The sequence below is a fragment of the Cryptotermes secundus genome, unplaced genomic scaffold (genome assembly GCF_002891405.2).
Source record: "Cryptotermes secundus unplaced genomic scaffold, Csec_1.0 scaffold146, whole genome shotgun sequence".
NCBI lineage: Eukaryota > Metazoa > Arthropoda > Insecta > Blattodea > Kalotermitidae > Cryptotermes > Cryptotermes secundus.
Genome location: NW_019733838.1, coordinates 200,624 through 226,128, shown reverse-complemented (window position 1 = coordinate 226,128; position 25,505 = coordinate 200,624). Strand labels below are relative to the sequence as shown.

At 37.9% G+C, this 25,505-nt stretch overlaps 1 protein-coding gene across 1 annotated transcript in view; it reads left to right on the top strand.

Annotated features, from left to right (window-relative positions):
- LOC111868206 overlaps positions 1-25,505 on the top strand; it is a 41,153-nt gene that overhangs the window by 6,070 nt on the left and 9,578 nt on the right. Inside the window, exons 5-15 of the mRNA XM_023858650.1 lie at positions 1,759-2,011; positions 6,463-6,624; positions 8,333-8,544; positions 13,582-13,728; positions 16,733-16,815; positions 18,210-18,390; positions 19,058-19,267; positions 20,208-20,334; positions 22,486-22,663; positions 23,476-23,722; positions 24,191-24,568. Of these exons, the coding sequence (XP_023714418.1) occupies positions 1,759-2,011; positions 6,463-6,624; positions 8,333-8,544; positions 13,582-13,728; positions 16,733-16,815; positions 18,210-18,390; positions 19,058-19,267; positions 20,208-20,334; positions 22,486-22,663; positions 23,476-23,722; positions 24,191-24,568 (2,178 nt within the window). The remainder of the gene's footprint in view (positions 1-1,758; positions 2,012-6,462; positions 6,625-8,332; positions 8,545-13,581; positions 13,729-16,732; positions 16,816-18,209; positions 18,391-19,057; positions 19,268-20,207; positions 20,335-22,485; positions 22,664-23,475; positions 23,723-24,190; positions 24,569-25,505) is intronic.

The window sequence follows — 25,505 nt, the reverse complement described above, 5'->3', positions numbered from 1 at the left end:
CAGTCCGTAGCTAATTGCTGTTCCCATTCGTATCCTCCCACAGAAAATTGTGGCATTCATACAAACACTCATCACCATCATTATTTCCACTGTCAGGTAACAACACATAATTTTCCTTATCAAGGAAATCACCTTCATTGCTATCATCTGTGTTCAGCAGTTCATCCTTATCAAAATTTGCAGGTTTTTCTATTAATTTTTTGTTCTGTAAAATGTCAGAAATATCACTGGCATTGAAGTACTTCTTGCTACTTAAATATTTACCAGATAAGATGACTGTGGATTATTTTTAAACTAAGATTTATATGTGTTCTGCAAAATCCTCTTCATCAACATCTGACATTATATGTTCATTCAGTATACCCTGATATATACTTGCCTGTGAACCATATATGGATGTGACTGAATCATTTGATGGGGCTTTGACCTCAGCTTCCTCCCCATTTTGTCATAACAAATTGCCCTGTGTACCATCCATTGAATTCAGTATGCCATACTTTTTGAAAAAAAAAAAAAAAAAGAGCTGGGATAGTGCAGTCAGTATAGCAGCTAGCTATTGGCTGGATGACCGAGGGGTCAGAGTTTGAGTCCTGGTGGGGTCAAGAATTTTCACTTCTGTGTGTTGTCCAGACCGGCTCTGGGGTCTACCCAACCTCCTATACAGTGGGTACTGGGAGCTCTTTCCTGGGGGTAAAGCGGCTGGGGCGTGAAGCTGGCCACTCACCTCCAACTAGTGCTGAGGTCAAGAAAATGTGGATCTATACATCCACTCCCCCATATGTCTTCATGGTGTAGTGCTTAATTAGTTAAGCACAGGAACAACTTTACTTCAGAAAGATCTGATGACAATTTTTACAGTTACATCATTCTGGGCTTTGATAATCCATCCCAGCAGCATAAATAATGCTACCTTTTGTGAATGACTTCTCATTTGTAAGCATTCACTATTACACAGTGCAGGGATATGGTCCTTGAAAGGCTTGAATATTGTATCAATGATGTTAATCCCCCACACTGGTTGCCATCTAGCTTGCAGTCTGACTCTGGTCTTTTCACTACATCAGATGTTGCAAAGGTCATGTGTCGTCGAGTTCATCCCAACAACTTGGCATTTATGGTAATTGTAGTCATGCTGTCCCCTCACACATATTTTATTGAAGTGTCTGTGTTAATTACATACTCATATGTCAGCTGTGAGTTTCAACCAGAAATAATTATAGTGTGTCTTAAATGATGCATAGCAGTTGTTAAATGTCGAATAAAGGTAAAGGTAAAGCTATCCCTGTAATGTGTCGTGAAGACCCATAGGGTTGTGAGATGTCAAGGCTCTCACATTTTCTGTAGACCATCGGCTCACAGATGGCAGTAAGGTTGTCACCCTTATGTGCCAGCTGCTTTTACCCCCTCAAGAAGATTCCTGGTACTCATTTCTGTTAGAGGCTGAGTCGACCCCAGGGCCATGGTATGGCTGGAAGGATTAAGTAAATTGAAAAAAAATCCACCTCACTGGAACTCAAACTCACGACCTTCCCGCTTTTAGTATAGTGCCTCAACCAACTACATTACCGTGTGCCCCGTTAAGTGTCAAATAGTATTTAAAATTTAAGTTTCACATTTAATACTTCACATATAAGATTGCAACTTTTTTTTATGGATTATTTAAGTGTAAAGGGTCATCTTGTATGCTAATATACACAGTATTTAGGGAATTAACGTAACATGTCAGAAGACCAATTGTAATGATCCTCTTCATTTCAGTTTCCAGTGCATACATGCATTCTCCGCTTGAGTGCTCCAGAGTTGGATTGGAGTCATCAACCTCCTCCTCTCTCGGGACTGTCTGAAGATGTTCTTGGGACAATCCTTCACTTTCTGTATGCAGAATGTCTACCAGCAAATCTTGGGGAACAAACGGCACGACACTGCATTGCAGCAGCAACAAGCCTTCCTGGTTTGGAGAGACTAGTTCAGATGTGTGAGCTGTATTTGAAAAACATGGCCCTGAAACAACGTATGTTTAAGAATTTTATGCTGCCTTTTTTATGTTTGTTTCACAAAGAACTCATTCTGTAGTGCAGGCATTCCTTGCAAAGTTGATGGTTACTCAGCTGATCAAGAACTTATCTGCTTTTATAGAACCTGAAGTTCATTACTGTGTTCACAAAGGCTCATATTTAGGTTATTTCCTGAGCCAGTTGAGTACACCGCATTCTCATATACCCTGTTTCTCTGTGATCTATTTCAATATTATCCTGTTTTCATGGAATTTTTTTTTCATACTGGGTGTGCAACCCATCAGTGGTTTGTGGGAAGTACTTCATCAGATCATAGCTTATGAGTTAATGTAATATAAAATAAGTTACTTTAAATAAATATTAATATTTTTATATAAATTATTTGTTTTATGTTTCAGTGGAGAATTAAGAAAAGATACAAATTAACCTCGTCATAATTCTGTATTGAAGCATCCTGTCATTGTGTGTTGTACTGGGCATTGAGGATAAATTTCTGTCACATGCAACAACGAAAAAATGTCATTTACAGTAACAGTATACAGTATAACATTTACAGTAATATACAAAATATATGTTTACATGAACTGTATTTTTAATGTGAACATGAATGATGAATGTATACTGTATTGTATAATGTATTCAAAGCTGGAAGTTTATATATATTTTATACACCATGTTCAGAGCACAGGCTGATTGGACACTGATTTTGCCTTTGGCACCTTCCTGTGAAAGCGATGCAGCACCTGCTGAGAAAAATGCCTGCGGCTGTTCAGAACCAGTAGCACACACTGTTTACTTCTTCTGTTAATTGTTAATCAGATACAGCAATTAATATTGTACTCACCATCATAGAAGATGTTCAGAATGTCTTCCCTCTGCTGTGAGACATGCCCGAATTCTTTTAAACAGATTTCGGGAAACTTGTTGCAATTCACGTTCCTGAATGTTGTAAATTGCGTCAGAAATATTCTGTTTCAGAGCCTCCAGGTCATGTGGAATGTTGGCATACACAGCATTTTTTAGTTTTCCCCATAAACAAAAATCACAGGGGTTTAGATCTGGGGATCTAGGGGGCCACAAACCCTTGCTAATAATTTTATTGTCCCCATTTAATTCTCCAAACACATTGCGTAATGCTCGGATAGTTTCCTTAGCTGTGTCTGGAGTTGCGCCATCTTGCATAAAATAACTGAATCTTTCTTCTGCAGGTGCAAAATTAATGAAAAATGGATTGAGTATTTCATTAATGCATCGTTCAGTATCAAGAATTCCTCCATAAAATATTGATCCATTGATACAGATGCTTCAAGAGATGCCATCAAGAACAGTCCTGTTCTTGAAGGACTGATTTTTCAGACACAGCATATGCCACATTCACTTTCATTCACAAATGTCCATTACAGTTACCTATTCAGTCCATTCTCCAGACCTGACATGCAGCAGCTTCTTGTTTCCAGCAAGGTGATACATTTTTCAAGCCCTGAGTAGTCTGGGGCATAAGTATAACATTACTTCCAATATTGGTTCACGAGGGTAGAATGTTGCTTAGAATGAGGGTATGAATTCATAAAAGAACCCAATTTCTGTACTGAAAATATTGTTAGATGACCTGTAACTCAAAGCTTTTCCAGGTACCTGTTTATAAATTACAGAACTCTTCATAATGTCAAATTTGTCCAGCCTGTTTCACAGGCCCACATATTCTCTTCACCACTTCTTACATACCTTCTATCTTTCCCTTGGAGTGAGAACCACAATTGACCAGAATTGACATAAATTATGTTTATTTTACAATTCGCTCATGAACTCAGCTATGGCTATGGTTTTAGTATGGAGAGCAGAGTGTAGTTCTCATCATAACAACCACACCAGCTCTGTGGCCCATTCAGGTTCATATCCAATTCCAATTGGAGGGGGGGCGCTTCTTCCAAAGATGAAGTGGGCAGAATGTGCAGTTGACTGCACAGCTTCACTTACGTAGTATGGAGGTGAAGATTATGTTGACCTGATACACTTTCATGGCATGGTACTTTGGCAAAGGGGCTGCTTAAACTTTTTCAGTATTAAACTGTACATATTGTTAAGGAAAAGTAACAGGATATTGATATTGTATATCGATATCTTTTCATTTCACAGTGAAAAGTGAGGGTGAGTGATTTGTCAGAAGACGTGTGGCTCTGCCTTTGCTAGTTAAAGATGTGCAGAGAAGGTAGTCCCACATTGAAGTGTTAAATATAAATTTGATAAAATGTTTACTCATTATTGTTTATGGTAATGTGCCCCTGTGCCTAAAAGCATGATCCATGATGGTGTATTGTGGCATCGAAGGAAATATCCATATACTCTAGATCTTGGAATTAGATGGAGGTAAGTCTTCAGCCACTTCATCCTAGGGCAATAACACCCAGTAGAAACGTGACAGTGGATAGGAGGATGCGTGGACCTAGAGCTGGTTTGCTGGTTTGAATGTGGTAGCAAAGAGTAAAATCTGTATTCTAGCTGGGAACTGAATTTTTGTGATCCAACCTGTAACTAGCTACTTCATTGACTGCTATTTTAGGTTATTTGCTGTCAATTACATGATACTTGAAAGTGGACATAAGCTTTATTGTAGCATATTTTAATTTAGTTTTATAAATTGTTTACAGTTCTTTGAATTCACTGTTCTAGAACTGGAGAATAGTAGTCTCTGAAGTTTCTGAATTGTCTCTGATGTAACCAGCACATTTAGACTCACTATCAGAAACTTTAGTGATACTTATCCTGCATTAAATTCTGGTGGCCATAAGTTTCTGATATGGTACAGAGAGCAGCATTTGCCCTTTCCCTTCATCAGTCAGTACGTGGACTACACAATATGATATCTATAGATACACTATTCATTTGCATGTAAGGGAATATCAATATTTAAAGGCATATAATAAATATGATTCTTAAAACTTATGTCTTCAACAGAAAAGGCTGGACTTCACATTCATTTTGATGGATTTATGTGTCAGATTTGATGTGTTAGACCAGTCCATGGAGAATCATTTCATTGCAGTTATATTATACACTGTCTGAGATGTATTTAGCATACATGACATTTTGGGAGATAGCTTTGCTTCCACCTTTATGTGATAGGTTGTCAGTATACACACACTCATGCACATCCATGAACACACAGAGACTTCCAGTATTAGTGGCAGCCACCGAAATCAAACCTCAGACCCTTTGCGTACCAAATGTATATTCTAAGCACTATAATCAAAGCAGTTGATCTACTCCCTACATGAAAATGTGCAAAAGGAGTGGTAATGGTGCATGAGCTGATAACCATAGTGTAGAAAGAGGGACCGGAGCAGAGGGAGGAAGGTCACGAGTGACAGCAGGGAAGCTGCAAAGCTTTGTCAGTTATTGTCATATGAACGTGAAAAGGGTGCAGTAACTAGCTTTACTGCTCACACTGTAGCCTGCCAGGATGTTAGGGAGTGTAAAGTAATAGTTACATGATTAATGATTCACTATGCATAATTTTGTTTAATGCAGACTTCAGGTGTGAAGGTGATTCAGAAAGTTCCCGCATTTATTATTTTCCCACAATCAAAATTAGTATCAGAGGTTGCAGGTGTATCTGCTCTCTGCTTTGTAGTGCACTTTGTCCAGTTGTCCTTACAGAAGTTCATGTGACTAGCTCTAGTGGTGTATTAATGTTCACCAAACTGGGAATGAAGTGTTGATTTATGGCTGCACCATAGCTCAAGCGGTTAGTTGCTGGCTTCCCCCTGCAGTGGCCCGGGTTCGAGCCTGGGTCTGGTTGAGTGGGATTTGTGGTGGATAAAGTGGCGCTTGGGCAGGTTTTCTCCGAGTACTTTGGTTTCCCCTGCGAATCTTCAGTCCATCATCATAATCACCAGGTACAATAGTCCAATAAATGGCAGATGTGCCGAGTGGACCCAGCTGAATTCCACCCCCTACTATGGGGGGGGAGTGCTGATTTTATATGGCAGCCCATAATTGTTCTGAATTGTACAAAAACTTCTTTTTGTTGCAAAAGTTGCATATTTCTTTACATCTTAAGAATTTCTGACATCAGCCATGTTGGTATAAAGTATGATAGGAAATTATGAAGTACAGACATAGAGTGGCCTCTGCATGCTATATAAATTTTAATGAAATTCCATGAACTGGTTGAAATGTTCTTTATGGGGAGCATACATGCAAATGAATGTGACAGTGCTGTAGTCTTTCCTTAAAAATGTAAAGAATGCAGGCTAATGGAAGAAAAGAAATCATATATTTCAGTGCGGCAACTTGTCACCTGAATATGGTAGCAGAAGCAAGTTCTGAAATGTTATGTATGTAAAATATATTTCAGATAATGTAACTGTAGTGAAATGAATTGACCACTGTCACAGATCTTTAGACTCAGATAATTTAGAGTATTGGCATTGTGTGTCTGTTTCAGAAATTATTGGCTTTGTGTCAGATATGCATGCATGTGCCAGCCAGATTATAGAGCACTTCAGCACAAAAATGTCTCCTGGTGAACATTCTGCAGACAGCCTCAATTCCAATCCTGCCAAACTCTGTTTTGTTGTGAAGCAGTCGGTGAGGGAAGCTGCAGTAGGTGGGTGTTTATAGAAGTAATGTTCTGTTCAGAGATTTTCATGCTCAAATTGGTTTACCTACTGTCTCATTAGCCCTTTTGCAAGGTTCTAAAATCCATGTGATATCCCTCCTCCCAGGATTTTCTTTTGTATTTTAAGGATTCTTGTCAGAATTGTGTTTTCATTTCTTCATTTAAATGAGCTCAGTACCAAATTTCTTGCTGAATACATTATATTTCAGTTGCAAAAGCAGAAAATTGCATTAAAATATATAAAATATAAAGTAATAAATTCATATTAACAATCAGTAAGTGACTATTACAAGAAGGAAGGGAAATTTGTAGTGTGCAATGATGGAGTTGATGACACTGGCAGTTATTAAGTAGACTCAAATTACCCACATGTAGATTAACTGTGGAAATTTGAGACCTTCTTACTTATTGATTAACAGCTTCCCATAATGATTTAAATGTTTTCCTGTTACATCTGTTATAATAATATGTATCACTGATGTTTTACAATGATTTTCAGTATACCGTACACTTTCTCCCCCCTCCCCCAATGCAACTTTCTTTTTTGTTGTCTTATTGCTTTTCTCGTCAGCCTACTACTGAACTATTAGAAAGATACTTGTCTCAGTGTTTAGTGATCAGCAGCACAACTAGTGTGTAATAAGTAAGTGCTTTCCAGGGTTGAGTGCAGTATGTATAGTGGGTATTTTCATTTCTTTTTTATTATCGGTTATTTTTAATTATTCACACTATTTCTCGCCTCCATTACCATGGGTAATCGAGAGTTTACTGAAATAACAAAAATGACGACAACAACAACAACAACAACAACAAGACGGAAGTGATGAAAATGACATTCTGTGGACAGTCAGTAATAAGTTATTTTGCATTCTTGAGACAAAATTGATTTTGGCCTGCAGTGCTCCATACTTTGTCTGCAGTAGGATCCTTAGATGTCTGACAAGGGTAGTAGATATAATAAGATTAAATATTCCCTGCCATGCTTAACATTATGTAGAGTTAGAGTTTCATGATAGTCACTCCACAGTTATGTTGGACATTGTCCACCAGCTGGAGTATATTGTGAAGAATTGTAAAATTTTATCTTTAAAAACATCACACTGACAGTGATTCTATAGCAGCCCTTGAAAGAGATGTTACACAATATTCGAACATGTTTACGTGTTTTTATGTGACAGTAGCTGAATATTTTGTCAGTTGCATAACGTGCAAGATTTGAGTACTGCGGCCTACAAATGATTTCTATAAACATGTCTTCACATGAAGAAAGTCATCTTCTGGGTTTTGGCGCCGTGTATTCTTCGTTTTGGCCAACGTTCCTCCAAAACGTCGGCGAAAACGAAGACTACACGGTGTCAAAACCCAGAATACGACTTTCTTCATAGTCATCGCCGTGAAAACCTCAAAACTTACAATGTCTTCACATGTTAAAAAATATATACACTTTGTATTGTCTTGTGGTGCATTGTTATGCTGAAAGTACATGTAACTGTTTTGTTATATGGTTAATTGTTTAGTTAGGCTTAAAATAGCAAAAATATCATGTGCTTTGCCATATAATGCTCTCAACATAAAAATAATTTGCCCATAAGCTCCGAATGTTTGTACTAAGTTTCACGTGTAGCTCAGAGAAAATCAAATATCTTTACATGTAGCAATGCACATTACATGCTGATGTTTCATGTTATTTTTTCAGCTGGAGTGAAATTGTTGCTGCTGTGTGACTTATTCACGAAACGCAAGACTGAATTGTCACGTGAAGAACGTCATGAGATAATTCGCTATGCCAAGTCTCGGCTACCTATTTTCATGAGTCAACTACATAGGTTCCTTCAGGGAGTGAAGTCTACCTTCAGCAGCATGTCCCCTAGTCAGAGACAAGAAGTCGCAACATACCTTGTGCCAGAGGTAAGTCCAGTGTGATTGTGGTAGAATGAGTGCATATAATAATGAGAACTCTATTGTAGTGATAAAACCATCAGCACCATTGTGATCTTAACACTACATGTGTACAGAAAGTCTCATGAAATGGGGCAAAATAAACATTATTTTTTCCTTTCATGACTTTGGTGCACACGGTAGCATAGTTGGTTGAAACACTATGCTACAAGCTGGAAGGTTGTGTGTTCTAGTCCCAATGAGTTTGATATTTTTCAGTTGACCTAATCCTTCCAGCCACACTATGCCCCTGGGCTCGACTCAGCTTCCAACAGGAATAAGTACCAGAAATCTTCCTGGAGGTAACGGGCTGCCAGCGCATAAGGCTGACAACCTAACCGCCATCTAAGAGCTGATTGTCTAGAAAAATGAGGGAGCCTAGACCTCTCACAACCCTATAGGACTTCATGGCCTCTTACAGGGATAGCTTTTTCATGAAATGAGGTTCTCTTTAGGCCTGTTTCATTGATATGAGTGATTCTTAATTAGCTGCAACTTTTTCCCACAACTTTTTGCACTTGCAGTTTTGCTTTCCAAGTTATTTATAGCAGTCAGTCTCTAAAGATACTGTGGATTCATTATTAATGTTCACATTGGTGACGCCAATAAAGTATGGCGACCATTGACAGCACAACACCAACTGAGGCCCCGAGAGTGACTGTGTGGCTCCAGCCTTTCTGGGCCGAGCAGCCTGCTGTATGGTTCGCCCAGGCTGAGGCACGGTTTTCATTGGCCAACATCAGAGACGAAAAAAACAAATTTTATTACACAATCTCGCAGCTGGACCAACGTTATGCAGCAAGCATTGCGGACATCATCACGGCGCCACCCGAACATAACCCCTACACCACGCTCAGGGCCTAGCTCAAGGGGCAGCTGACCCCCTCAGAGGAGCAACACATCCACCAATTCATCACGTCGAGGTCACCAATGGGGGATTTGTCGATGCTCCAATAGACAACCACTTCGGAAAGTTTGTGGGCCCTGGAAAGGGCTGTTTGTTCATTGATAGCAGGCCTGTCTGAAAGACCAGTGATGTAGGGCTGCATGCACCTGTAGAAATAGATGTTGGCTAGTGTTGCAGCAGCTGAGTTAGTTGGCTGGTCACAGTGTGACAGTTGCCGGAGGTTGCCTAGTCCAGAGTGATTGGTCTTCAGAGTCGTTGGTTTTTCACTGCGTCATGGATGGCTGCCTTGGCTCTCTGGCGGTCATGCCCAACACACCAGGCAACTGGCACAGCTGCCACCACTCCAGCGACCACACTCCGCATCCATAGGTCTTCCAGCAACCACGCTCCGCAACCATAGGTCTTCCAGCAACCATGTTCTGCAACGAGGTAACTTCCGGCAACTGCCGCACTGCGACCAGGCAACTTCTAGCAACCATGCTCTGCGACCAGGCACCCCCGGGAACTTCCGCACTGTGACCAGACAACTAACTCAGCAACCACACTCCGCGACCAGGCAACTTCTGGCAACTGCCACACTGCGACCAGACGACTGACTCAGCTGCCGCAACATTAGCCAACACACCGTAGCCAACGTCTATTTCTACCGGTGCACACAGCCCTACATCACCGGTCTTTCAGACAGGCCTGCTATCAATGAACAGATGGCCCCTTTCAGGGTCCACAAACTTTCCAAAGTCTATTGTCTATTGGAGTATCAACAAATCCCACAATACCATTAATCCCTTGTCTGGATCTCTTCCTTGTCTAGGAGGGGAAAGTCAATAGAATCTGATTATTTGTCTCAATACAGAATTTGCTCAGTTGTGACGCAGAAGTGCTCCATGCACATGTACAGAGCCAATTACAACATTTCAAAAATACATTTAGCATGACTTAATGTCTTCAGGGTTGAGTCCCTTCCACATTTCAACCAGTGAGGAATGTTCATCATGGGATATCTGAACTTCTCACTCCAGTAGCTTGTTTCACTGTGTATAATGTCATGTGAACAGAGCTGAAAATGTTTTGGTGATGGTGTTGTATGTTTACATGTTCAATCCATGAGTTGACTACTTGTGCATTATTCACAAATTTGAAGATCAAAAACAAAATGTGATAAGGTGTTCTCTGTGGCGGAAGACCAGGGATGTAGCAATAGATGTGCAACACAGAGAATGAAGATAGCAATCAGCACTCTTTTAGTGGTTTTGTCAGGAAAGATGGACAGTGATGCTGACTGATGGACAAATTGGAAAAGCCAGAACAAGGAACGGTAGCAGTACGCACAGATTGGCAGGTAGCTTCGCTGCCTTTAGAATCAATTTATAACATATTGCGACATGTCAACACACTGCCAAGCAACGGTACAATAAGCACCCTGTGATACACGCATGCAACAATGGAATGAGGTTATGCAACATGTACACTAATATTGTAACCGTACGCCCCTCGTCAAAATTATATAATTAAGGGTATGAACTACTTATGCATTCTTTAATACCGTGAGAGACGCTCCATCGGCGAGATACCATCCCGGGACCGTCTAGTTGTAATTCTGCTATTGTCCTCCTTAGGCTAAGGGTGCCGCTGTTGTCCCTAACGTCGCCTGTTTACTCCCAGTATATCATAAACCCATGAACTGACCGTGTGCGAGACTGGCCAGGAGGGGTCTTGGATTCCTTGAAGACCTACAGAGGTTTATGGGCATCTCGAAAAATACAAATGTAGGCCAGATGTCAGGCTCGACCCTTGGATTTCTCTTGTTATTTTCTTGTTTTTCTGATGCCAACTGGGGGACTTGTGAAGATGGGGGTCGGTTATAGGGAGCGAAGGAGGACAGTAGTTGGAATGTAGATAGAGAAGAGAGAGGTGTTCAAGAGTAGTGGTAGCTAGTCGGCGGGTGGAGCGGCTAGCTTGGAGAATAATGTCAATATTCATCATTAATGAAATTTTAAATTAAAACTGCAATCCACGGTGTGTTCTGGAAATCCCGGATTTATTTACCCCGAAGTGTGTTCCACTCCCATCTCCAAAGCACCCGTATCCTGTGGTTAGGAACTCAAGCTCGAGCGACAGTCGTGGCAGCTGTACGTCGGCGGACAGCTACAATATACAAAAAAACGGCAATATACACATAATTAACAATGTACTAGAAAACAACCCAGATATTACCATGAATATCCAGAAAGAAATATTATATATATTGCAAACAGTGATAGAACAAAACTATTTTCAATTTCACCAGCAATATTGGATCACAGAAAATACTGATGCTGAGGAAGGAAGGCAGTGCATGAAAATGTAATGAGTGATGTTCTTCAACAAATGTTTATTATTGAGTGGATGACAAAGGATGGAGAATATTTGAAAAATTTTAACTTACGAAATAATTCATTTTAGTTACATTGAAAATACAGTGTAGCAATTTTGACAAGTTGAACAGTTGCCTGTAAATCGCTGAGTATGGCCAAAACATGTAGCAATTTGTAATGGTTAATTTTTAATTGCAAGTAAAGTTGCATTTAAGACAGAAATGAATGTGTATAAGTTGTAAGTAGTGTTAAGAAATATACAGGTAAGGTTAAGTTTTGAAACCCAGGCATCAGGCAACACCTGAAGGCATAGAACAAGTTGGTCAGATTGAGAATATGGTAGCACATACACATGCATGCACACACATTAGGCTTAAATAATAAAACGATTCCAGTTAGAGCATAAAAGTGAAGGATGTCAAACAACCATTTGGAAGCTCAAGGACAAGTTGGAGAGAACAAGGAGAGAAAATACACACAAGATAGTAGAAATATAGTGAACACTAATACCCCATACTAAGAGGTACAGACTTAGGGGAAGGCAGAGAGAACAGCTAAGCTTTGCCATAAGGTGACTCACACTTGTGATGTCATTGGATAGTGACATCCATGCCACAATGTTCTGTCTCAGATATAGATGGAAAGATGGCATTGAAAAGAATATAAAGAAATAGGCGGTGAATATGTGAACTAAACTAATGTAGCATAAGATAACATATGGGGTAGTTTTTTTTTGATAACCATGATAGCTCAGTCATTATAGCAATGGGTTACAGACTGGATGGCCTGGGTGTGACTTCTGCCAGGTGCAAGATATCTTACTTTTCTCCACAGTGATCAGAGTGACTCAGGGGCCCACCCTGCCTCTTATCGAATTGGTTATGGGTGGCTTTTTCCCAAGGGATAAAGTAGCTGGGGCATAAAGCTGACCACTCACCTTGATCTAGTGCCAATGTCAGGAATATTGGAGCTATACATCCACTCCCTCATGTCTTCATGGCATGGTACTTAATTAATTAAGCACAGTGACAGCTTTTACTTTACAGGGATAGTTTTTATGTACATATAATGAACCTTTATGTCCTTTAAATGCAAGGAATATCAGCCAGCTGAGTAACTCTCAACTGGACAGGAAAATAGATTGCATTAGCATGTATGGTGAAATACCTCTTTAATGAAAAGTTTGGGAGAATGGCTTTTCATACACTAAACTGAGGTTTCCACTAAATGGGGATTCTGTGAAATTGCATCAAGAAAATGTTCATCTTACAAGACACGTCTTATATATTTATAATAAAATAATCTCTGTACATAATTAGTAAAGAAATTGGTTTTATATGCAAGTAAAGATAATTATGTAAGCAGTAAAAACAACTTAATTTCTAAAGTAATTAATGATATATGAAGTAAACACTGAAAGAGCCACAAGTGAGAATCAGACAACTATAATTCCACAGCAGCAGAGTGCCATGGTAGTTTTGTATGGGACAGTTGCCAGATATCATGGTTGTACTGTAACAATTTCTGGCAGAGAGACAATTCGACATCAATTGTAGCTTTGACTGCAGTCTCATCTAAATTGAAGTACAAATTCTGGAAGGTCAAAAACTTCTTATACTAAATGTGGGTTATTTAATAAATCATTAGACTTTGGCTAGGAACAGAAAAATAATCATGAGATAAGTTATTTCACTAAATACAGAATGCTGAATAGAGATTTTACTGTATTGTGTTCATATATTACAGATTGAGACTATACTGGATACTGTGTCAGCTCTCGTTGTAGAAATAAAGTCAGCCTTGGAACAGATAATACTGGCTCTTTCCCCTTCAGAAGGTTGCAGGAGCCAGAAGGGAAATTTGGGAGACATTCTTGGCAAGTCCCTAAAGAATGTAAGTTACTCTATGTGTGATAATTTTGTCACATGTGGAACTGTATGTTTGTAGTGGTCCGGTACATCTTCAGGTTGTGAACAGAAGAGACGTTTTCAGACTCAGAATATAGATGTGAATAATGGAGAAGATTGACATTCAAACCTAAATGTTGTACACGGTGTGTCCAGGATCCATTAGGACTAATTTTTTTTAAATTTTGCCCTGCAATGCCATCTGTTAGCGAGTTGTGGCATTAAGATTTTTTAAGTTTTAGCTGTGGCTGTCTATAATTTCAAAGCGCAAACATTGCTGCATCATGTGTTCTGACCTTGAATGTAACAGTACTGTTCCAATGCTCATCGGAAAATGGTGGTTGAACAGAGAGCCACCATCAGATTTTGTTTGAAGTTAAGCAAAACAACCAGAGAAGCGTACGAAATGATGAAAAGTGTGTATGGTAGTGATTGTTTGAGTCGCTCGAACATTTTATGATGGTAGGCTGTATTTCATGACAGTAAGGAGGACATTGAACATGCTCCATGTGCATTAAAGCTGAGAACAAGTCCCACTGAAGAAAATGTGAAAAAAGTGACCGAAACCCTTGCATCAGACAGATGTGTTTCTACAAGACTCATTGAGGAGCTTCTGAGAATACCAAAAAGTACTGTGCATCAAATTTTGACTGAGAATTTGGGCAAACGTAAGGTCTGTGTGTGGTTTGTACCGCATGCACTGTCAGGTGATGAAAAACATGCTTAGAGTGGAACACTGCAAAGACATGTTACTGTCGGCACAAAGTGATACAAAATTTACAAAATCGATTGCTACTGATGATGAGACATAGTGTTTTCAATATGAGCCTCTCACAAAGCGGCAGAGTGCAGCGTGGTTGAGCCCAAAGTAGCCGAAACCAAAGAAAGTGCGCTTGGAAAAGAGTCAAGTAAAGACATTGCTAACCATTTTCTTCAATTCCAAAGGAATCATTCACAAGGAATTTCTGCCAGAAGTTCAAACAGTCATTTCTGTTTATTATCTCACAGTCCTCAATCGTTTGTGGGCGAGAATTCTTCGAACTCAACCTGAATATCGAGAGCAAGGTTCTTAGTCGCTCCTCCACGACAATGCCCCTCCCCACAAATCGAAGATTGTGCACAATTTTTTGGCCGGAAAAGGGATCACAGTCCTTGATCATCCTGCATATTTGCCAGATTTGGCTCCAGCAGATTTCTGGTTGTTCTCAAAAGTTAAGTTGGCGATGAAAGGAGACCGTCACGACACCATCCAGGACACCCAAAGGGAATCTACCGCAGTTTTAAATGCGATTCCACAAAAGGAGTACAGTGACTGTTTTCGAAAACTTTTCAATCGGTTCCAGCTATGTATTGATTCAGAAGGAGACTGTTTTGAATAAAACGAGTGAAATTTTGAAAATAATTCACATCTTGTATTTTTAATGAAAACAGTCCTAACAGAACCTGGACACACTGTGTATGTCAAAATTATATGATCAGAAACGTTGTCTATAAATAACTGTAACTATGTCATTGTTCTTACAAGTCCAGCAATTGGTCCTTAACAAATAATCTTATAATAAGTATGGGAAACACCAAAGCAGTACTGTTTCAGGGGAGAGGATCCAGTTTAATTCATAGACCCATTCTGTATTTAAATAATAAAGAAATAACTTATTCATCAAATTAAAAATTTTTAGGTGTTTTATATCACAGAAAACTTAAGCTGGATCACTCATATACAGTGGCTTTGTCAAAAATTAGACAAAACTCTTTATTTGATTAAATCCTTACATCACTCAGTAAGTATATCTGTATTAAGAAATGTTTATTTTACAAAATTCGAATCTATACTAAAATATGTATAATTGGGGGGGGGTTAATGCAGTACTTAAAATACAGAAAAATGGTCAAAGACTTATTAAGGGTCATCTGCTGCTTTATGAGAAGGAATAAGATCTATACAACTCAGCATTCCGATATTCATAAGTATAACACAAAAGGGAAACGGGATTTGTATGTCCAATTATGCAACACTGCTCATTGCCAAAAAATGTAATTAACATGGGAATAAAAATACATAACAACTTACCCTTCAAACTAAAAAGAATATAAAATTTTAAGGTTTTTAAAAATAAATTGAAAAGTTATTTATTACAGAACTGTTTTTATTCTCTGCAAGAGTTTTTTACTAACAGTGATAGACGGTACCTGATTTTCATGTACCTTCATAATGGCATATTCTAAAGCAAAGTTGAAAATCAGTGGCAATAAAGCATCTACTTGTTTTAGACCATGGTTAGGAAAATTATCAGACAAATGTTTAGCTATATGGACTTCACTCTAAGTTTAATTTAAACACATTTTAATCAGCCTAACTAATTTACCCCAAACTCCATGAGAGTATTGTACAATGCTTCCCTCCTAACTGAATCATAGTGGTTCTTGAAATCTACAAATAGCTGATGTAGTGTCTCATTGTACTCCCATTATTTATCCAGTATCTGACAGTTGCAAAATTTATAATTCCCTACCTTCAGTAATACATATATTGAAACAATTCAAACTTCTGAAGTGGGAAGGCACTTAAAAGGTGACCATGAGATTTTTGTCATAATATATCTTCGAAATATATGCAGCTTTTTTAAAGTCAGTTTTTATAGACTGTAAAATAAAGTGTTGGCAGGATGCCATCTGTTTTTAGCTCTCACATTCATAGCAGTACTAAATGAGCTATTGCATCTAAGCATATGAAAATAGGTCTAGAGATAAATTGTAGGCATGCTTACATATTTTATTTGAGACATTTTAATTATAAATAAAAAATTACAGATGTATTATTATTGTTATATCATACATATTTCAGGTAATGACAATGACAGACAAGATCACCAAGTTGTATAAATGCTGATTCATAATTCCAGCTAGCTTCATGATGATTTTAGTAAAATTAGCTTAAATTAACTTTCAATTCTCCTTTATAGTTAATTTATTTTACTTTTCATTTCTAGGTTCTCCATATAAGAGAGCTTGGCAAACTGCGTAGTTTTCACCAGAGAATAACTATCAGCCTCATTCATCTTTTGCAGAAGAAGTAAGTGGAAGGTGTCTTCTGTATTCTGTACGCATTGTAACAAAATGTATCCTAAAATGTGTGTGTGTATGCAGTGGACGAATCATATAGGGTAATAGATCAGGGATTAAATTTTGTGAGTTATATAAAGCATGTAAATTTTCTACTTTGTTATTTTTAGGAAATCCTGAAAGGTACTGTGTCCATTTATAGGTTTTGGAGTAAACATGGCACTTGGTCTGTCAGTTTGAATGATGAATACTGACATAGGATTTGAGAACGAAGTGCTGACTGAGATATTTGAATCTAAGATAGATGTACCTGTAATGGGTCTCCTGATCACCTGATATTCTTATGGTGATTGGATTAAGAATATTGTGAGGAGCAGGACATGTAACACATATCAGGAAAATGAGAAATGCATGAAGTTCTGTAAGAGCGTGAGACATTTTACTGGCTGAGTATCAAATTGTCAACAGAGACTGTAGCATGGTTGTAGTTTTAATCGTTTCTTGCATCCTGTTGTGTGTTTAATCAATAGTAGAATGAATTTACCGACTACACAACACGTTTTTATTATCACTACATATTTTGACCTCAAGAGGTCATTTTCAGGTGTATGAACACGGCTGTATAATTACACGTGGTCACATTCACTTTTCACTCATTCGACCTTGTATCATATTCAGACTTACGCTCACTAATATATCGAGCTCTTTTTATAAAACACAGGTTAAAATTATTATTATTATTCTAATTTAATTGTTAAAAGTTAAAAGTTCGTGAATCGAAGTTCAATTCATGTCACTGGTTACACTTTCACTTGCTTTTCAGTCTCACTTTTTACTTACGCTCACTACTATATCTAGTTCTTTTTAAACTAGCTTAATTATTATTATTGTTAAAAGTTCGTGAATTAAAGTTCAACTTATGTTATTGGTTACACTTTCACTTGTTTGCGAGGTCTCACTGTTCTTCCGTGTTCTTTGATGTTGCTGGATCTGTTATGATCGTTGTCGTGATGGGTGATGGTAAGTACTAAGCTAAGAAGGGAACACACATCACAAGACACGGTTTACACAGAATATAAGAAAAATGACCCCCACAGTGGAAGAACCACACGCAAGTTTTAATTAAGACACATAAGATGAATAATCTTAACAAATTTTAGTGTGTGTAAATTTATTATAGTTGACAAATACGCACTTTATAAATACTTTTTAAATAATTTTATAAAGACATATAAAGGCAAGCAATGCAATAGATTAGCGTAATTAGGGCACCTGATGATGGCACTATGTTGCCGAAACATGTTGTGAAGTAACAGGTGAAATTGAGTGCACTACAAGATGGCCACTGTATACTTATCATGGATATCTCTTAGAATGTCACTGATACAGTTGTCATTCCCACAGGGAGAGTTTCAATGACATGACAAGTGCCAATAAAGTGCGATCAGTAGCACGGAACTTGGAGCATCTGATAGAAGAATTACCAATCTTTCTGTTACGATTGGAAGAAGTCACTGCTGCTCTTGATGACAAATTGGAGTGGCGGGAGTTCAAATTCTGCTTCAAAGTGGGCACATCAAAAGTGGTTAGTGCCTTTATGCCAGTTTCATTTTTTATGTTTTACTGATCTTGAGATAAATAAATAGGAATTAGCAAACATGATGTAGAACTGTTACATAAAGTGTACCTTTCTCAAATGGTTAAATGTTATTTGTGCAAATTCGTGAAGTTAATTTATAATATGAAGGTTTTGTCTGTGAAAGTACAGAATGAACTTTTATAAGATTTGGTGTTATAAGTTTACACTAAAAGTTCCATATCTTTTTCCATATCAGTCACGTATGTTAGAAACTGCATGTGAAACTCAGAAGTTCGTCATCTTCCTAAAGAATGGCTCACTGTGGAAAAGATTTGGTATGTGACATAAATTGTAAAGCTCATTAAGATCATCAACTTTCATTCCATCCATTGTTGTTGTTGTTATCATTATTGATACTAACTGAAATTCAAAGAAGAATTTTTGGTTTAGCTTCCAAACAGTACACTTACACCTTCAGTAATAGATATGTATCATTGCAGTGTACTTTTCTAGGTCTCTTGGTATATGTAAGTAACTTTATGGTTGACTGTATGAGTTCTTTACATTTTGGCAACAGTCTTTACAATTTCTTCATGCCCTGATTAGTATTATACTTCTTTGAACAGACTCTGAAGTAGCCTCCTCACTGATATTGATGTGTGATTCTTTGTAGTCAGGGGTCCTACAGAAGTTGTTGGCCCACAGCAGTACCCTTCAGGATGTGTGGGTTCAACTCTGTGACCTTGTACAGAGAGACGCTTTCACACAGTCCCTGTTCACTCTGGGACTGCTTGATCCAGCACAGTATGGTGGTTCTACGGGCGAGAACAATCATAGTAGTAGAAGTCATATCCACTCCACGCCAAAACAGCACGGATACAAGGTAAGATTCAACAGGGGCAGTTAAGATAACGTTTGTTGTAAAACTGGAAAACAATAGAAGTATCCACATGTATTTAGAAAGATGAGAAGGATTAAAAGTATGTAGATATAAAGATATTACAAAAGTGGTAATCACTAAAGTCAAGATATTATATTTGAGAGCTGGGATAGCTTAGTTACTAGCTTACAGTTGGACAACTAGGGATTCAGGGTTTGATTCCCGATGAGATAGATCTGCCTCTCCTCCTTATTATCATAACCCACCTAGCTTCCTCTCTAGTGGGTACTGGATGCTGCTACCTAGGGATAAAGTTTTCAGGACATAAAGCTGACACTCACCTTCATCTAGTGCTGATAGTAAGAATGTGTGGAGCTCTTCCTCCACTCCCCTTTATGTCATCATGGCATAGTGCCTAATTAAGCACAGAGATATTTCCCTTTTTATTAGTATATATGGAAAACAAGCAGTTGTTAAAAATAATATTATATAAACTGATAGTAAATATTATCAAGATATCAAAATATTTGGAAGAAAGATAATGGTATAAATAATATTTTAAAAGGTATTGAATAATACTACCCATATTCTGAGGTATGTGGAAAACATATAATTGGCATAGTAAGTACTTTGAAAATTGATAATTAATATATCTTTGTATCAAGATAGTTTGTCAAATTAGAAAGATAAAGTGCTCCTTTGAAAATTGTTGTTTTAAGCAGTGGTGCTCAGAATTATGCTGTCTTCCTTTCTCCTAAAGAAAACTGAATACAGGATTAATGTATTGATACTCTGATAGACTGTATGATGTATAGGAGCAGTGTTTCTTTCACATTCTGCCTTCAGATCCCAAGCTGTTAATTATAACATAAAATAATGTCAATTAACATGTAAGGTCCTGTTGCAGATGCAGTAATGTGTCATGGTATGTGTTTGTTTTCAGCTGAACTTGGTGGAATCACTGTGTGTACCGCCCATGTCTCGGACTAGTTTATTATCCAAATCTGCCATTCAGCTGCTCAGTTCTGGTCAGGCAACAGATATGGTGTTCGAAGTGGTCACATCACAAGGTTTGCATTCTTGCTGTATATCTGCTTTATAATAAAAGAACACCAACGTTACCTTTTGTTCTTTCCACAAAAGTGAACTTTTTCTACATAGTGTGATCAGTTAATTTCAGGACTGGCCACAGTAGCTGTGACACTACAGCAGACAGGACGAAACTTCTGTTCTGTGCTCTGCTCATTTGTTTGTTTATTTTGAAGTTGTAGCTTGCATCACATGGATGTAAAGTTGTATGTTGTGTCCTGTGCAAGTTCCATTGTATCAGAAAATGACAGATTTCAAACAGCAGCCTGTGTGCAGCAGGCAAAACTGCTACAGTAACATGCAGGATATTAAAATGTGCTTTTAGAGAGGAAAAAGTGAACTGAAATATTTGATTTGTCTATCTAGTTAACATATGGAGTGGTATCAGTTAATGGTGCTGAGTGTTCAAGACATCAGTCATCAACCAAAGCAGATGAAAATGTCTCATAAATCAAGGAGTTTGTTCAAGCAACTGGACACATCACTGTTTGTGACTTAGTGAGTGAGATGGGAATCTTGCTTTGATCATGTCAGAGCATCTTGATGCAAAATCTGATCCTTGGATTGCTGCAGATTTCATGTCATGTCTGATGGCTGATAAGGAAAAGCAGAAACATGTAAATGTGTTCCAAGACCTTTAGGGAGAACTTTGAGACCCATAATTCCCCATGTGGCGTTTCTTTTTCTCTAACTCAGTTGACACTAAAGGGAAGGAGATTTGATGACATCATCATGATTCAAGAGCAATTGCAGACTGCATTTGCTGAGTTAAAAGAACAGGATACCTCATTGCAGTTCAAACAATTTCACAGTTCCTGGACTCACTTCCAGAAGTCACAAGGGAACTAACTACTTTGAAGGCGATAGCTTGTAAGATAAATCACAGAAGGAAGAATACAGTCCAAAAATTATTTGATCACATCATGTATGCACTTTGACTTCTGCATTTACTGTCTATCTGTGGTGCAACATTTTTAAAAAGCTGCTATATTTTATCATTGTATAATGAAACAGTTAATGTTTTTTGCACAAACTGCATAAAATGAACACAATGGTGGTGGTGTATCTGTCCAGTCAAATACAGATGTCTGGATGAAAGGTATCCAAAATAAAATTATTATATCTCAGAAAGCTTTTATTATACACATTTATGGGTTACACAACTACAAAGGGAAACTATCAAAGTTTTCTCTGAGTATATAACTTTCTCAATAAATTTCAGCGTGGGTTCCTTCGGTGGCACGACAAATATCCAGACAGTGCAGCATGTTTGGTGTTACCATAGCCACAGCTCCCTTATGCAGGCTATCAGGTGTTGCATGTCATTGATGTTAACCTGGTAGTCACATAACCCCACAAGAAAAAATTTGGCGACCTATGAGGCCAAGCAGTTGATCCACTTCTGTCAATCTTATCTCCCAGCCATCACTCTGTCCAAGAGCTTCATAACATGATGGCAGAAATGTGACAGCGCATGCGCATAAGCCAGGCATGAAAAAAAATTAGGGTTTTCCTTTCCAATGACACAAACCAGAGATGTGTATGACACTTACTTTCCGAGATATAATTTTTTTATTTTGAATACCTTTCATCTGGACACCCGATATATTATCTCTTGTTCCTTCTGGATGAATGCGATGAAATTTAGCATTGGTACCAAACACTGTCAAGTGAGTATAGTTTTGATTCATTTTGGTCAAGTGGAAGTCCTACTCTGCATGAAAATTAATTTCAGCTTTACTGATTTGCTGAACAAAGGAAGCTTGACAAATGTGCATTGTAATAAGTTCTAAAACTTTCATTTAAAACATTTTCCATGATGGTAAATATTTTATGAATTACAAAAGAGATGAAATTTTGAAGCTCTATATTTAGTATTATAACTGTCATCTGAATAACTTTGATTAAAAAAAAAAGAAAGTGGAAATCAAAAGACATGTGTATCTGTAATCCGCACATGGATAATCAGGATTCTGCATGTTAGAAAGATGCATGCAGTCATAGATAAAATATCAGTGTTGCCCAGTGTTTCATCTAATCTGTACAGTTATTCAACATTATTCCTGTTCTTGCTTTAAAATTATCTTTTCATAACTCCCTCTTTGCTCTCTTCATTTTCATACTTTCTTCAGAAACTCCAGATTGTGTGATTGACCACACTCATGGGCAAGTAGTTGAGCCATCCTCTGCAGAACGACAGCAGGAGGGAGAGGAAGTTTGCAGCATACAGGCACATAGAGTCATTGTTGCAGCTCGTTGTGACTGGTTTCGACGTGCGCTTCTCTCTGGCATGAGAGAAGCCATTGACAGGTAGCCACATATACATGTAGGCCTATATCTCAATTTATTCAATTATATTCTTGGAAAACACTTCATAAAATAAAAAGATATTACATAACTATGTTTTTTTTTCATAGTTGCAGTGGGGTTATGTTTATGAGCACATGTTTTTCAACTATAAACTTAGAGAACATATTTTACATTTATAAGCTTGGAAAGTGTGTGTTTCTTGTTATTTAAAAGTAAAACAACTCAGAGTAATTTAAATTTAAACATACAATTTAAAATTATAAGTTTCTATTAATCCATCAGTGTTGGAGGATTTGATCAGTTTATACAACTTGAGGAAATTCAAACCAGGGACCAACATCCTTATTGCCATATTAAAACAAGAGCAATGATTTCTACAGTCACCGGTTGCAGTGGAGATATTGGTTGGAGCATATCTTCCTTCTATGCTTTTATGAATTCTTCCATGTTCAATTAATCTTAATACTGTAGTACCAAAAAATGTTGACAGACTAACTAAAATCAGTCATGTGTTCCCTGACACACTTGACGTGCAAAATTATGTGTATTACATGCAGGTATAAGGTCTGATGGTGTCAGAATTCAGTGGATTTAAATGGCACATTCATGCTCCTGCCTGATGATGGCTAACAGGGATGACCTACAACCTAATCTGAACTCTGAACCATAGCAGGATTCATGTGTATCTCATATTCATAAAAATCTGCCCCTGAAGTGAGAATTATCTAACTAGATTCTCCCATAAATAATGTAAATACATCTGGACTTCCATTAAGAGAAATGCTTATTAAAATATTTCTCTCTGTTTGCAGGAAAATTGTTATTCATGATACTAGCCCATTTCTCTTCTCAACATTCCTTAATTATCTGTACAGTGGACAACTGGAAACAAAAGAATTGAGTGTTGATCAACTGGCTGATCTCATGCTCCTAAGTGACCGGTATGAGGTTGACTCACTTAAGCAAGCTTGTGAGCAAGGACTTAAAAGGCATATAGATGAAGATTCTGTGCTTTATTTCCTTAGCATGGGTGATCAATTCAATGCCAAATTGTTGCGGGTGAGTGTCAGCATATATTTTTAGCGTAACCCACTGACTTCAGTGTGATCATTTACGTTCATCATATTCTGGAAATCTCAGCCTGGAAACAAGTGTCAGCTGGTGTTTCTAGTTTTCGTGGTTCACTCCAGGCACATTCTGGGATGGTACCATAACCCACCAATTCTGGAGCATTTAAGTCTTTTCCGGTAACCTGGGGAGAGAAGAAGTAGGTCTTCAAATTGAAAACAGTAAGAAAGAATGCATGACAGTCCCCAAAGCACTTGAAACATTAGACTCAACAACACCATCTGCACATAAATACACAAAGCGTAGGACAAACTTCATCCACTAGCACTGGTTTCCAAGGCTGCAGGTGAAGATGTTCTTTTGAATGATTCTGTGAATGGTTCTGAACAAAGATTGGTCTTTGTTATTATCATAAATTATTCTGCATAAGTCTGAATTGTGATTTTCTTTTTTTTCCAGAGTGCTTGCCTGAATTTTATTTCCCTGAACCCTGACATCATGGACAGCGAACTTTTCGAAGAACTGCCACAGAACCTTCAAGCAGAAATATATGATCTAGTAATATGGGTGAAACCTAGAAAATCTCAGACTACAGAGAAACTGTTGCCTTTCCCTGAATGTCATAGCCCAGAAACTCCAACATCAGTTTCTTCAAGTCTTGCTGATATTGAAGAAATGGCATCTAACATTCACATCAATAGTCGGGAGGTGGAAGCATCAGACAGCAGTTCCTTGGAAGAATTACCTCTCACACAAGACTCTGCTAGGCTAGAGAGCTGTTTAGTGCAGCTGAGGGACATTGTTGGAGAGCAAGTCTCTCGAGAAGAACTTGTGCAGGCATGTTCCCTTATTTATTTATGATGGAAGTTCTGATTTTTCAGTGTGAAATTAGTGGAGGTGGTGAGCGGGAATGGTATGCCGAAATATGGTTAGAAATACCACGTTTGATTACGTAATGTGAAGTAACATTCTGAGCTGTGTTTTGAACATTAACTTTTCATTGTTATGTTAGTAAGTTCTTTGGTGCTTTCTTCAGTGCTGAATTATTTTCAGTGACTGCTGCACTTTTGCTGTATTAGTATTCATTTTGGATTGACTATGACTGCCCTAAAATTGTATACAAAATCTATTTCGTCAAGGAATATTAATATGTCTTCCCATAAAATTAATCACTATTCTCTGTGGATGCAATGATGCAAGCAGAAGGTTGCAGTATTTTAAATAGGTGAAAAATTAATTTAATTGTCTATTAAAAGGATTCATGACCTTAATGCAGCAATTTGAATGGGTATCTCTCTACATAGGCAAAAATATTGGTGGTCACTGTGTCGATTCAAACTTAATATATCAGTTACTGATCAGTCATCAACCATTTGTCATATAATGCAGAACAGAGGGGAAAGGGAGGGATAGAGTTGGACAATACATAAGATATTTACTGGCTTTAAGAAAGTCTATGATTTGAGCAGATAATATTGTCACGTGTTGCTGTATGTGACGTGACAAATAACTTAAGGCCATTTTGGATCTTAGCAAATTTATTGCACACTCACTCTTACACTTACACAATTCACAATTTCATTGTCCCAGTTACTTCTTCTTCTATAGTCACTTCCAGACTTCACTCAGTGTGGCAGCTGCTACATTTCAACTACTTGTAATTTGTAACCCATATCTGCTAGGCTTCAACTCATACTTAATACTGGCTCAACACTGACGAATACACTCATTATGTAGTTTCCGCACTGACCACACAGAAATCAGCCTATTGTCC